The following is a 15,727-nucleotide window of genomic DNA, read 5'->3' as shown; positions in this document are numbered from 1 at the left end:
AAAGAAATTAAGTAAGATAGGGCATACTTACACCTCTGAACAGAGTTATGACAAAGGCCCAGAAAAGAAAGGAATATTTAGATCATACACACAGCCAAAATGTGACTGCCAATTATTTTAAGAAGAGATACAATAAATTGAAAATAGCTTCTTTTTTCAAGAATTTCAAGTTAGTTATTTTGTATATCCCCTGGTGGAGACCAGTCTTTCTATAAGGCAAGGGATGCCAATATAGGCATTATTTATTTAATTTTATCTCTCTTTGAAAAATAAGCAATTTCTTTGCACCAGTAAGTCAAGGATTATATAATTTCATAATTGCAAATTGGAAACAGCAGCCAAGTTATAATACATAAATTGCTGAAGATAACTGAAAATAACATTCAAATTAACCAAAGAAACCACTAACATTTTGTGTCTCTAAATTCATTTAACGTACTTAACAATCCTAAAAATTACTGTAAGAAGATAGGCATCATGTCCATTTCTTTATTCTTTATTAATATTCTTTATTCTTAACCCTACTTTACTGCTTCTCAAAATTTAACCATTGAGAAGTTACACATCTCAGGTTGACTAGAGCAAAGATTAGAAGGCCTTTCAAGCCCTCTGTTTATTTGTTTGCTGATATTTAGATTTTAAACTGTCATCTTAAATCCAGTATCTCATCAACTAATAAAACAACCTGTGACCTTTCTTCACAGACAATTAATCTCATTGTCCTAAGGCTTAGGTGGCCAGTTTTAGGGCATGAGGAATGCCTGCAATAGTGAATGGCATTCCTAAATCATAGAGGAGTAATCCTAGCAGGAAAGCCTCAAGAAGGCCAGTATCCTGTTGGGTCAACATTTCATATTAGGTTTCAACTTCCAACATGATTTAAAAATATCTTTCACTGGTGGAAGCAAAGCATCAAAAGAAAAGAAAAACTGAACAATCTGCAAAACTATATTGATAGGTAACAGTGGCACTTATAAGTATCTGTATAACTCAACATTTCTAGAAAATTTATCACAATAGGTCTAATAAAAGACAACGTGATAGTCTGTTTGTAGCAGTAAAAGTTATCTAGGTATTGACTTTTGCTATTGTTATTTATATAAAGGAAAATCTTCAAGGGGCATTCTAAAACTCTGGTTTGTAATAGAAAGGGATGAGGATACTGGACTCTCATTTATATCCAAATAAAAAATAAAAGAGTACCAAGGGTGTGGTAGCCACTAAACAGCTTTAGTTTGTGGTGACAGAAAAAAGTGGAATTTTAATCTATCTGATTTTTTTTTAGTAATGTAAAGAGTAATGTAAAGGGTTCCACTGAGAGTGATGTTTTAATAAAAGCACATATATGTGCATACCCAGATATATTGTTTTTGCGTTAACTCCATCTGCACACACACAGAAAGGAGAGACGGTAGGGACAAGAGAATTTGCATCTACCCTTCCTTGTGTGTGTGTGTGTGTGTGTGTTTGCAGATCTCTTGATCTCAAGAGGTTTCTAAGAAGAAATATGCAAAAGGGGGGGTACGGTAAATGGAAATTGTCTTGTTCCTACTCCTATCTCCCCTTTCTGTGTGCATGTGGAGGGAATTAACTCAAAAACAGCACGTCTGGGGATGCACAATATATGATTTTATTAAAACACTTCACTCTCAGTGGAACCTTATACATTACTATAAAAAAAATCAGATAGATTAACTTATAAACCTCTTGAGATCAGAGAGGGTTGCAAGTGTGAAAGGTTTCCACTGTAGACAGAATGATTACATGATTACTCAAAAAGAGTGGAAAAGTTTTCACAAGAGAAAAAATATTTTTTTGGCAAATACACGAAGAGATGGAATTAACTAAATTTATTGCAGCCATCATTTTGCAAAACATGTAAGTCAAGTCATTAGGCTGTACCCTTTAAATTTATACAATGCTGTATGTCAATTATATATCAATAAAACTGCAAGGAAAAAAAAAGAGTGAGCTGTTTTCAGCTTTCACCTCAGGTGGTGGTAGACAGATTCATCAGATCAGATCAGATCAGATCAGTCGCTCAGTCGTATCCAACTCTTTGCGACCCCATGAATCCCAGCATGCCAGGCCTCCCGGTCCAACACCAACTCCCGGAGTTCACTGAGACTCACGTCCATCGAGTCAGTGATGCCATCCAGCAATCTCATCCTCTGTCGTACCCTTCTCCTCTTGCCCCCAATCCCTCCAGCATCAGAGTCTTTTCCAGTGAGTCAACTCTTTGCATGAGGTGGCCAAAGTACTGGAGTTTCAGCTTCAGCATCATTCTTTCCAAAGAAATCCCAGGGCTGATCTCCTTCAGAATGGACTGGTTGGATCTCCTTGCAGTCCAAGGGACTCTCAAGAGTCTTCTCCAACACCACAGTTCAAAAGCATCAATTCTTCGGCGTTCAGCCTTCTTCACAGTCCAACTCTCACATCCATACATGATCACAGGAAAAACCATAGCCTTGACTAGATGAAACTTTGTTGGCAAAGTAATGTCTGCTTTTGAATATGCTATCTAGGTTGGTCATAACTTTCCTTTTAAGGAGTAAACGTCTTTTAATTTCATGGCTGCAGTCACCATTTGTAGTGATTTTGGAGCCCAGAAAAATAAAGTCTGACACTGTTTCCACTGTTTCCCCATCTATTTCCCATGAAGTGATGGGACCGGATGCCATGATCTTCGTTTTCTGAATGTTGAGCTTAAAGCCAACTTTTTCACTCTCCACTTTCACTTTCATCAAGAGGCTTTTTAGTTCCTCTTCACTTTCTGCCATAAGGGTGGTGTCATCTGCATATCTGAGGTTATTGATATTTCTCCCAGCAATCTTGATTCCAGCTTGTGTTTCTTCCAGTCCAGCGTTTCTCGTGATGTACTCTGCATATAAGTTAAATAAACAGGGTGACAATATACAGCCTCAATGTACTCCTTTTCCTATTTGGGACCAGTCTGTTGTTCCATGTCCAGACAGATTCATAAAGCCAATTAAAAAGAGCATGTTTCCAAGGTCATCTGCATCTTTAAGTGTTAGATAAAAAGCAAAGTCAAAAATGGTGAATTTCAGGCTTTCTAAATATCATTAAAATCTTTGTGTTTTTCACATTCTTCTCCATTACTCCTCAGATCGATAATAACAAACACTGTACTTTGTTAAGTAAATAATCCAAAAACACTCAAAGAGGAAGAGCATTTAAAACAAAAAAAAAAAACAGAACTTTTCTTTTTTTTTAAAGATTCTTCTATCTCCTGTCTCAAGGTAACATACGTCTATCTTCAGAGAATCAAAAATGAAAAACCCATTCCCTGGAACCCATTGCCTCTCAGCTGCACTCTGCCGAAGCTGCTGTGTGGTACCCAGAAGTTCCCTTGATGGTTCCTGTCTCTAAAGGAGACACAGTGTTCCGCCGTGTGCTGCAAGGAAGATGTTCCAAGCTTCAAAGTCCTCCTATTTCCCAGAAGCTTACTGGGGCAATGAGAAACATCTGTCAAAATCTGCTCATTTATATCCAACAGTTTTCTTGTCACAGCCCTCTTCGGGAGGAAACCGTGTGTGTGTGTGAGCTTAGATGCTCAGTTGTGTCTGAGCTGCCCCATGGACTGAAGCCCGCCAGGCTTCCCTGTCCATGGGATTCTCCAGACAAGACCATGGGATTCTCCAGACAAGAATACTGGAGCGGGTTGTCGCGCCCTTTTCCAGAGAATCTTCCCAACCCAGGGATGCAATCCAGGTCTCTTGAGTCTCCTGCATTGGCAGGCAGATTCTTTACCACTAGTTAGCTACCTGGGAAGCCCTTCAGGAGGAAACGGGTCTCCCAAAAGTTAGTCCTCAGAGCACACAGCTCACTGTTTTAACAAAAGTTTGGCAGATCTCTGAAAGAAAAGAGTGAAAGGATTTAAGATAAAAAGTGCAGGAAGCCCCATGTCTGATGACAACAGCTCGGATGTTCAAATGATGGGTCATTTACTTTGCCTGAGCACCAACAATTTTTTATTTCTACCCCCCATCCTAGTTTCTAACCATTGCAACTTTCTAGCAGGAGAGACAGAAGTCCTATTTAGAATTACTCTCCTTTGAGAATTACTCTTCTAGTCATTAGAAGAAACAAGGGTTGAACACTCCAGAGTCCTGATGAATACACGGGCGAACTCTATAGGTAGGTAGATTTCTGACTAGAAACATTCAAAAAGTTTTGTTGCACCGGGAAAGGCAAAACTAGAGACAATAAAAAGAATGACGGCTCACAAGGTTTCACGAGAGTGGGGAAGAGAAATGAATAGGTTGAATCCAGGAGATTCTTAGGGTGAGGACATTATTATGTATGAAACAGCAACGATGGACATATTACACATTGCACTTGTCAAAACCAACAGAACCATACACTATGAAGTGTGTGTATGCTTAGTCGCTCAGTCATGTCTGACTCTTTGCAACCCCATGAACTGCAGTCTGCCAGGCTCTTCTGTCCATAATATTCTCCAGGCAAAAATACTGGAGTGGGTAGCCCTTTCCTTCTCCAGGGGATCTTTCTGACCTAGGGATTGAATCCAAGTCTCCTGAATTGCAGGTGGATTCTTTACCATCTGAGTTATCAGGGAAGCATACAATATGAGAAGATCTCCTTAATGTAAACTGTGGTCTTTAGTCAATATTGTATATCAAAATTGGTTCATCAATCTTGATGAATGTACCATACTTATGTGTGTTACTCGCTCAGTCGTGTCCGGCTCTTTGCGACCCCATGGACTGTAGGGTTCCTCTGTCCATGGTTCCTCTGTCCATGGGATTCTCCAGGCAAGAATACTGGAGTGGGTTGCCGTTTCCTTCTCCAGGAGATCTTCCTGATCCAGGGATGGAACCTGGGTCTCCTGCATTGCAGGCAGATTCTTTACCATCTGAGCTGCCAGGGAAGCCCACCATCATACTTAGGCAAGATGTAAATAATAGGAGATACTCTAGGAAAGCAAGGAGGACAAATAGAAACTCTTTACACAACCTTTTCAGGAGAAGGGGATGACAGAGGATGAGATGGTTGGATGGCATCACCAACTCGATGGACATGAGTTTTTGAGCAAGCTCCAGGAGTTTACAGGGGAGCCTGGCATGTTGCAGTCCATAGGGTTGCAAAGAGTCAGACACAACTGAGCGACTGAACTGAACTGATAAATGTCCAATATATCTGAAACAGTCATTAATAATGTCAAGGGGAAGACAACTCATGATAAAAGACTAATGTCCTTACCACCACAATAGCACCTGAGACAAAGCATTTTTTAAAAAAATCAGTGACGAGGAAGACAAGGGAGATCAAGATGGAGTAGGAGGATGCCGAGCTCACCATCCCGACGAACACATCAAGGATACATCTAGATGTGTAGCAACTCTAGCTGGACACAAACAGGAGTCTGGAGGAAAGGCTCTGCTACAAGCAAGGCTGTAAAGATCCACATGGAATTGGGCATGAAGAGAGGAGATGAAAGCAAGCAGGACCCATGCCCCAAGCAGGACACAGAGGAGGAGAGGGATATGACGGGCTCAGAGATCCCCCCTGTGAAGTTAGGGCACACCAGCCGTAGGGTCCAACCCAGCGAAGACAAGTCCCCTTAGCTGGTTTGAAAACTGTGGGACTTACAGGAGGGCTTAAGAAGCCGAGACTGCTCACGAAGAGCGGGTGCACACGTCTGCCTGCTCTAGGGAACAAGGGGGAGGAAGCAGACTAAAAACAGTGTGAAGAGTCTGGCTGGCTTCCCACAGCTGCTCCTGTCTGCAACAAGTGCCTGATCTAGCTTCTCTTGCTCCTGAGCAGCTCCCCACCAGGACAGAGGTGCTGTATTCGGGGGAGGGAGTGCACATTTAGAAGAAAAGGAACCCGCCTGGACTCAACCCTCAGGGCTTCTGGTCCAGCACCTTGAGCTCTGCTGACACGCAGACAGGGAAGTGACAGCCACTGAACATGGAGAAGCCAGCTTGCCCCTGGCTGTGGCTCCAGCCCCTCCATCTCCAGCCCTACCCCTCACCAAGGTGACAGCTGCCAGCACACCCCAGGAGAAGATGGGATCCTTGCTCACTTCAGATCCAGCTTTTCCCACCAAAGCCACCGGGCACTTGCAGACCGCATAGGGGCACTCACACACAAGGATACCCCATTCAAGAGCAGGATAGGTAACTATTTCAACAAATTTCATAAAGTTAAACATAATGGGAATACAAAGGAAAATGTTTCAAATGAAAGAACAAGGGGGAAGAAAGACCTGGAGAAAACCCTAATGAAACAGAGATAAAAATTTACCAGATAAAAGGGTTCAAAGTATTAGCAACAAGAATGTCAACTGAATTGGGTTAAAAAAAAAAAAAAAAAGATACAAAGAATAAGAATTTTAACAAGGAACTAAAACATATTTTAAAAAACGGAGCTCCAGAATACAATAACTGAAATGAAGAATACACTCAAAGGAATTAATAGCAGATTAGGTGATACAGAAGAACACATGAGAAATCTGGAAGAAAGAATAATGCAATCACCCAATCATAAATAGCAGAAAGGAAAACCAACCAAGGGACTTCTGAGACAACATCAAGTGTTGTAACATTACATTACAGGGGTCCCAGAAGGTGAAAAGAGAAAGGGGTAGAAAATGTATTTGATGAAATTATGGCTGAAAGCTCCTAAAGCTGAAGAAGGAAACAGATTTCTAGTACAGGAAGCACAGGTAGTTTCAGAGAAGATGAGCTCAAAGAGACCCACTTTGAGACATATCATAATTAAAATGGCAAAAGCTAGAGATTAAAAAGAGAATTTTAAAGGCAGCAAGAGAAAAATAGAGTCACGTACAAGGGAACCCCCTCCCCCTAAAAAAATAGGACTTAATTAAACTTAAAAGTTTTGTTTCACAGCAAAGGAAACCATCACCAAAATGAAGAGACAACCTGCTGAATGGGAGAAAATATTTGCAAATGATACGACCAATAAAGAGTTAATATTCAAAATATACAGCTCATATAATTCAATATCAGAAAAACAACTGCTTTAAAAAGGGCAGAAGACCTGAATAGGCAGTTTTCTGAAGAAGACATACAGATGGCAAACAGGCACATGAAAAGATGCTCAACATTGCCAATCATCAGAATAATGCAAGTCGTAACCACAGTGAGATCACCTCACACCTGTCAGAACGGCTATCATCAAGAAGTTCAGAGATAACATATGTTGGTGAGGATGTGGAGCAAAGGGAACCTTAGCACGCTACTGGTGGGAATGCAAACTAGCAAACCACTATGGAAAACAGCATGGAGCCTTCGCAAGAAAACTAAAAATAGAACCACCATATGATCCAGCAAGTCCCAATCCTGGGTATATATCTGAAGAAAACAAAAAAAAACAGTAATTTGAAAAGATATATGCACCTCAATGTTTATAGCAACACTATTTATAACAGCCAAGAAATGAAAGCAACCTAACTGTAACAAATGAATGGTTAAAGAGGATGTGGTAAATATGGACAATGAAATATTCATAAAAAGAATGAAAATTTCCTATTTGCAACAACATGGATGGACCTGGAGGATATTATGCTTAGTGAAATAAGTCAGCCAGAGAAAGACAAATACTGCATATTAGCACTTGCATGTGGAACCTAAAAAAAATAAACATAACAAAACAGAAACAGATTTACTGATACAGATCAATACAGATCCAATGAGGAGGGGACTTCCCTGGTGGCTCAGACAGTAAAGAATCTGCCTGCAATGCAGGAGACCCTGGTTCAAGTCCTGGGTTTGGAAGATCCTCTGGAGAAGGGAATGGCTACCCACTCCAGTATTCTTGCCAGTTAAACTGGCAAGCAAATTAAAACATAATGAACTTAGCAAATTGAAAATTTTGATGATACATACTTTGGCAAGTGCATAAATAACAAGGTGCAGGGATAAACTCTTCTCAAGAGTCACCTGGAAATACACACAGTCTTTGAGATTATAAGTTGGAAATATTGTTTAAAATGAATAATACACAAACTCTTTGACCTACCAACTCCACAGACACATTTGCACAATTTGTGCTAATATATATATATTCCAGAATATTTGCTGCATATGGATTTTATTAGTAAAATATTGATAACAATTTAAACAGTATTTCCAAACAATAAAATACTAGTTGACCATCAGTAAGAATGAGGTAGAACTGTCTAGAATAATATGCAAAGATGCTCAAGACATTCAATAGGAGAAAAACATCATGCAGAACACTATACTTGTGTATATGTTTATATATATAATGTATATATAATATATTATATATATAAATTCAATATGCTTATATTGCCACATGTGCACAAAAATATTGGAAAGGTATGGAAGACCCTCTGCGTTTATCTCTCAGGTATGCAACCAGAGGGGATAGGGAGAAGTCAAACTGTTTTTCTTTCTCTTTCTGTACTGCTACATTTTCTAGAGTCTAAATTTGTTACTTTATAGTAAACACTAGAGTTTGCTGCACCTTGTTTAGCTAGTGTTAGTGTTCGTCGCTCAGTCTTTGTGACCCCTATGGACTATAGCCCACCAGGTTCCTCTGACCATGGAATTTCCCAGGCAAGAATACTGGCGTGGACTGCCATTGCCTCCTCTACGGGATCTTCCCCCATCCAGGAACTGAACCAGGTTCTCCTGCATTGCAGGTAGATTCTTTACTGTCTGAGCCATCAGAGTAGCTGCTTCACTGCAAACATTCTGGAAAACAAGCAGTAAGACCCCTAATGTCTAGGCCAGGGCAGATGCACGGTCCGGGCCCTGTATCTAATTTCTGTGTGTGGCTGGCTTTACCTTTGGTAGGATACTTAGGTAAGCAGACTCGCCGGAAGCTTTCAGAAAGGCAGAGGAGGGCGGCGGGGGAGTCCTGGCGAGGTCCCCGAGCAGTTCATCATTCCTGGAGCCCCGTGGCGGGAGGAAGCTGGCACTGCTCTGACTGAGGCTCCCAAAGCCTGCCAGGTCCGCGTCGTGGAGAGCGCTTTTCTGGTGGCACCTATACCTGGTGTCCGGGCTCACCAGGGCTTCTTCAAACACAGACTCCTCATCGGAGAGCTGCAGTTTCTCCAGCTCTTTATTGATTTTCTGCACATCTGCCACGGTGGTGCCGGGGGACACGCGACTGTCAGGCTTTGTGTACTCAGCACAGAGGCTGAGGATGGTCTCCAGACGCTGTCTCTCCTGGAACACAGAGGACAGAAGGTCGGTGAGTTTGTGAGCAGGGAGCAACTCCACATAGAGAAGAGGCTGGGACCACTGGTAAATTCAACCCACACATAGTCCCACAGACACTTGGCTGGTGATATTTTTTATCATTGATGAATCCATTTATAAAATCCAGATGAAACCTGGTTTAACAAACAATGCCTGATGTTCCTCCCAAACTCAATTCTTTATTTGTATATCCCAGTGCTGATTCTAGCACATACTAGCATTTAGTGAGACCTTTTTTGATTTGTCAATTCTCCAAACACTTCAAAAAAAAATTTTTTTTAATATCCTTTTTGACATCTTCACCCCCTTGCCTCCCTCTACTATCTACCTTCAACAATAGCTCTTTCATCATTGTAGCCTTAGTATTATATTTGTACTTAAAATTAATTCTCTAACTTTCTATAGAAATATATTCTACTGTTTAGATGCACAAAAGAAAAATGCTACTTTAAAAAAAGTTTAATTTGAAAGGCATAACTAGATCTTTTTTTTCTTGAAATGCTTCAAAACTTTGAAAACTTTTTTTATGTCTTGTCATGATATAAAGATCTTTCCCACAAATTTCTCACATGAATAAATCAAAATAATTTTTTTAAAAAGAGAATGTTGTAGGAAGATGAAGAATATTCAATATCAGGTCCAGATAGGAAGACAGCAATATATTTCAAATTCTGAGATCATTAAATATTTGAATCATTCAGCTGAACTATAAAATGATAGTTTGTTTTAAAAAATCAATATACTGGCCATTGATGTCTATAATGGTACCACTAACTGACACTGCACCAAGCTCCCCAGAAAAAACAAGTATATATTTATGATTTTTGACTTTAAGTAAATTTACTACATGTTTGTGAACAAGGGGATATAATTTACAAAATGCTTATCATAAACCTAGACAGCACTGTTGGGGTAAGGAAACTCAACATCTTCTCTCACATTAACTCAATTGCCAAAGTGAAAAGAAAAAAAAATAAAATAGCAAAAAAATCTCTTGTCATTACATCTACCACATTGAAAAGAGGATTCTAAAGTCTTCCACAGAGAAACATTTTCCAAACTGGTTACCAGTAAAAAAAAGAGAAAAATGTTAAGTAGCCTTGGGCTATTGTTTTTAATATTTCACAGCAAATCTGTAGAGACGAAATTCTGAAGGCAGTTTACTCTTTATTAGTGGAAGAATATCAAACAGGAAAATCAAATAGGAAAAGGCCAACATAATCCCCTGGTTTTCATTAAATACATCCATTAAACGACAAATTAGCATGAAATGACTTTTATCCGTCTTCTTAAGTACTCTCCACACTCCAAAAATGCAAAAACTTGATCAAAAGGACTATTAAACTGGTTGTTATAAGCCCCACCTCCCTTTCACTGCCTGAACTTCTGGACTCCAGCTGCAGCTCCGTCCTCATGGCCTCAGTCTCATGGAAGGCACTCGGCTGCACAACCTCATCGCAGGAGCTTCTGCACCCTGTCCATCCAGGAGTCCTGGTGCTTATTTATCTCTGCAGCTGCCACCAGCTGCCAAGTCCTACCCACCTCAGCTTTGTGGGGAGGGAGCGTGTGTATGTGGGGCGGAGTTGGTGGGGGGCGGCAGTGGCACAGCATTCACTGCCTTATTTTAAACTTCTCTAACAGTCTAGCAAAGTCTGCGCGGGAATATGCAAAAACAACTGGAAGGCATAAGTGAGGAAGGGGATAGGAACAAGATTTATAATTTACCCCTTCTCAAGAGCATCTGCATTAGAGGCTAATCTCCAAGGAAAAGTTCTCTTTCTGCAGTGTAGGTGAATTAAGTCAAAGCATCTAAACACAGTCTTTGCTAATCTTCACAGAGGACAGTGTGTATGCCTTGACATTCATTATGTTTGGGATTATAGGAAAGTTGTCAATTTCTATTAATCAAGTTGCTAATGAACAGTGCAGTCCTCAAAAGCATGAAAGGTACTTCTGCCCAGTCTGTCACTCGCGGCAAAATTCCTCCTTCCTCTCCTTCCCAAAATAGTCTCTTTTGCTGCCAGTGCTATTGCTTAATTCCAGAGGGAATAAATGATCCCAGCCTTAAGATGAATGCTATTTCAGATGGTGAAACAGTATTCCAAGGCGGGTGCACAGGAAGTTTGGTCTACTGCTATGTGCTTCTCTCTATTCTTATCACCCCATTCACAGCCAATCTGTTCAGACTTGAATCTCACACGCATGCAGCACTGCTGCCCACGAGTCTAACAGAAATCCGGACTGCGCCAAGATGCACTGGCCCGGTCAGAAGCTGCACCAAAGAAAAATAAACTGATGATGAGGACTGCGTCAGAAGAAAGGTCTGCAAGGCATTTCGGAAAGCATGAGAAGCCTTTTAAGGAAAACCCTGAGCAGAATCGCCTTCATAATTCTCCCCTGAGCTCTCTGCATCCTTCCCATTCATCACGCCGCTATTCTCCACTCTGCATGACCTGAAACAAGGGCGGCCATTCTGCACAGGACACTTTTGAGAATCAAATAGAGCACTATTAATAATTATGCTGGGACAGCAAGCCCAAACTGGGATGGGCAACCTGAGATGGGTGGCTCTCTTCCTAAAATTCAATTTCCTTTGACGCTTCACCTGACAACCTGGTGAGTTAGGAAGCTACCCTCTTTGATATCTCCAATTCCTACCCACCTTTCCAAACAAGCAACCTACTGTGCATTCTCTTGAAAAGGCACCAGCAGAGAGTCTAAATATCTAAATGACCTAAAACATTTGTGTTCAGGATTTAGAATGTAGCTCCCTTTGAATCAAATTATTTAAAATACATTTAGACTGTTTTCCCTCTCCATTTGCCCTTTCCTCATCTCCATATATCATAGGAACCTCTGAAGGGGACATCAGATCAGATCAGATCAGATCAGATCAGTTGCTCAGTCGTGTCCGACTCTTTGCGACCCCATGAATCGCAGCACACCAGGCCTCCCTGTCCATCACCAACTCCCGGAGTTCACTCAGACTCAAGTCCACAGAGTCAGTGATGCCATCCAGCCATCTCATCCTCTGTCGTCCCCTTCTCCTCTTGCCCCCAATCCCTCCCAGCATCAGAGTCTTTTCCAATGAGTCAACTCTTCGCATGAGGTGGCCAAAGCACTGGAGTTTCAGCTTTAGCATCATTCCTTCCAAAGAAACCCCAGGGCTGATCTCCTTCAGAATGGTCTGGTTGGATCTCCCTGCAGTCCAAGGGACTCTCAAGAGTCTTCTCCAACACCACAGCTCAAAAGCATCAATTCTTCGGCGCTCAGCCTTCTTCACAGTCCAACTCTCACATCCATACATGACGACAGGAAAAACCATAGCCTTGACTAGACGAACCTTTGTTGGCAAAGTAATGTCTCTGCTTTTGAATATGCTATCTAGATTGGTCATAACTTTCCTTCCAAGGAGTAAGCGTCCTTTAATTTCATGGCTGCAGTCACCATAGAGCTTAACAAATAAACCTGAAGAAAATGGTGCACCTTTCTTTCACTTAATGATTAAAAAAATGTTGTGGGCTGTCTTTTGACCACAGAGCTTTCTTTCTTTTCAGATTTGAATGTGTCTGGCATTGCCCCATTGTAGTTCACAGCCCTTGTCAGGAACCTCATCAGTATTTTGAACCCACCCAGTGCTCTCATAATCAACAGCCGCCTAAGCCCTTGGACAGTGAATATATTATAGAAATAAATTATGCAGAAAATCAAGTACCAATTCTTAATCATGAGTGAAACCTTTGTTAAAATTTCCCTTTTAGTAACCACTATGGTGATGGACAGGGAGGCCGGGCATGCTGCGATTCATGGGGTCGCAAAGAGTCAGGCACGACTGAGCGACTGATCTGATCTAATCTGATGGAGATGATATGGAAATTCCTTAAAAAACTAAAAATGGAGTTACCATACTATCCTGTAAACCCACTCCTAAACATACATCCCAAGAAAACTATAATTCAGAAACATACATGAACCCCAGTGTTCACTGCAGCACTGTTTATAATAGCCAAGATATGGAAGCAACCTCAATGCCCACTGAAAGATGAGTGGATAAAGATGTGAGATATATATACACAAAGGAATATTGTTGTTGCTGAGTTGGTAACTCATGTTCATGGAATATTACCCAGTCATAAAAGAGAATGAAATAATGCCATTTGCAGCAATATGAATGGACCTAGAGATTATCATACTAAGAGAAGTAAGTCAGAGAAAGACAAATATCACATATCATTTATGGGTGGAATATTAAAAAAAAAAAAAGGTATAAATGAACTTATTTACAAAACAGAAATAGACCCATAGACGTAGAAAATAAGCTTTAGTTACCAAAAAGGACAGAAGGAAGGAGGGATAAATTATGAGTTTGGAATTAACATATATTCACACTACTATATATAAAATAGCCAACAAGGACTTACTATATAGCACAGGGAACAATACTAAGTATTTTGTAATAACCTATAAAATAAAAGAATCTGAAAAAGAATGTATACATACATATATATATATACATACAAAAACGGAATTGCTGTATTGTACACTTGAAACTAATAGGACATGACAAATCAACGGTACTTCAATTAAAAAACCTCAAAAGAAAAGGAAAAAAAAAAGAAAATCCCTCTTTTATAACTACATATGCTGTTATTTATTACAAAAAGGACAACTTTTAGTGGTTAGAAATAATTTACTTGAAAAGAGATTTTTCTCTATTTAAGAGGACCTGTTGTAACTAATAAATATGATCTCACTTTTCTATTAGTCCTAGAGATTCAATGTTTCCATATCTTCAGTTCAGTAACAATCTATTAAGCTACTCTCTGCCTGGTATTGTGCTGGGACTACAAAGATAGAAAAAGACAGCATTTGTACCCTCAGATCTTTAACAAGAAGCTGGGCTGCTGCTGCTAAGTCGCTTTAGTCATGTCCAACTCTGTGCAACCCCATAGACAGCAGGCCACCAGGCTCCCCCGTCCCTGGGATTCTCCAGGCAAGAACACTGGAGTGGGTTGCCATTTCCTTCTCCAATGCATGAAAGTGAAAAGTCAAAGTGAAGTTGCTCAGTCATGTCCGACTCTTAGCAACCCCATGGACTGCAGCCTACCAGTCTCCTCCATCCATGGGATTTTCCAGGCAAGAGTACTGGAGTGGGGTGCCATTGCTTTCTCTGTAACAAGAAGCACAAATAGGCAATTAACTAAAGAAACAGTGATAACAGGTTTACAGAAAATATATGGATTCTTTTATGGGAAGGCAGTGCACAAAGATTATAGAAAAATAAATCTGAATTGAGTCCTCAAGGATAAATATGAGTCTGGTCTGCTGGACAGGTAGGCAGGGCATTGCTATAAAGGAACCATATAAGCAAAGTCATAGAGTCATGAATTATCACAGTATACTCAAAGATCAACAGCTACTATGTGGCTAGAGAGATGGGGTTCTTGGAGGAAGAGGAATGAGATACATGCAGAGATGGGTCAAATTTCTTCCTCTTTATATCAGGACTTGATAGATTCCAACACCCTAAATAAACTTTAGGAATAAATTCATAGGGTGCACCGAGGGTCAGAGGTCTCGGTTTAAAAGTGGATGGTAGAATGAGACGAGCTGACAGCATGTAAACAGAATTTCCAAGACTCCATGATCAAATTTTGATGTCTCAATTAGGTGGGTCTATAAGGAGGAAAAACAGAAGCAATGGCTTAGAAATCTTTTCTGTGTGTCTTTATGTTTTTAGAGATAAGTCCCTTAAGGTAGAAATAAATCCCTGGTAGTATTAGCATCAGTTCTCTTCTTTCTGGGCACAGAATAAAATGGTTCTTTTCTTCCCAACCCCTAAACTGGATATGACTATCAAACTTGCATCAGCCAACAAAATGTAAGAAGCAACAAGCGTAACTTCTGCCTAAACAGCCAGCACATGATTCAGTACATGCCTGGCTTTATCATAGCAGAGCAACACTGCAATGATGTTGGCTCCATCAGCCTGGGCTGTGAGTGAGCAAGCATGGAGCAGAGGCCTCGTTCAACCCATGCAGGCCACGGGGTAGAACAGTGAAACAGATCTATGCTGCCTTACGCTTTTGAGATACATTTGCTGTGTAACAAAGAATTTGACTTTGCCCAAAGAGAGGTCTGCTTCTGCAGTTGGCTTCTCGAAGGTAATCTACGTCATAACTGATAAGAGTGTTTTTGTTGATTAGGGAAAGGTTGGCCACACCTTTCTCTCAGGGTGGGGGCTGGCTACTCCAGAAAGACCACATGATTTCATGTGGGTGCTTTGGGTCAGTTCAGTTCAGTCTCTCAGTCGTGTCCAACTCTTTGTGACCCCATGAATCGCAGCATGCCAGGCCTCCCTGTCCATCAGCAACTCCCGGAGTTCATTCAAACTCATGTCCATTGAGTCAGTGATGCCATCCAGCCATCTCATCCTCTGTTGTCCCCTTCTCTTCCTGCCCCCAATCCCTCCCAGCACCAGAGTCTTT

The 15,727-nt window shown here is 40.8% G+C and overlaps 1 protein-coding gene across 12 annotated transcripts in view; it reads right to left on the bottom strand.

Moving 5' to 3' along the window:
* PHLDB2 (pleckstrin homology like domain family B member 2) overlaps window positions 1-15,727 on the bottom strand; it is a 244,882-nt gene that overhangs the window by 62,021 nt on the left and 167,134 nt on the right. For all 12 annotated transcript variants that reach the window (XM_045165477.1, XM_045165464.1, XM_045165485.1 and 9 more), the window contains one exon: window positions 8,823-9,206. In XM_045165477.1, the coding sequence (XP_045021412.1) occupies window positions 8,823-9,206 (384 nt within the window). The remainder of the gene's footprint in view (window positions 1-8,822; window positions 9,207-15,727) is intronic.

Source organism: Bubalus bubalis, chromosome 1 (assembly GCF_019923935.1).
Source record: "Bubalus bubalis isolate 160015118507 breed Murrah chromosome 1, NDDB_SH_1, whole genome shotgun sequence".
In the NCBI taxonomy this organism is placed as follows: domain Eukaryota; kingdom Metazoa; phylum Chordata; class Mammalia; order Artiodactyla; family Bovidae; genus Bubalus; species Bubalus bubalis.
This window is presented reverse-complemented; position numbering and strand designations above follow the sequence as displayed.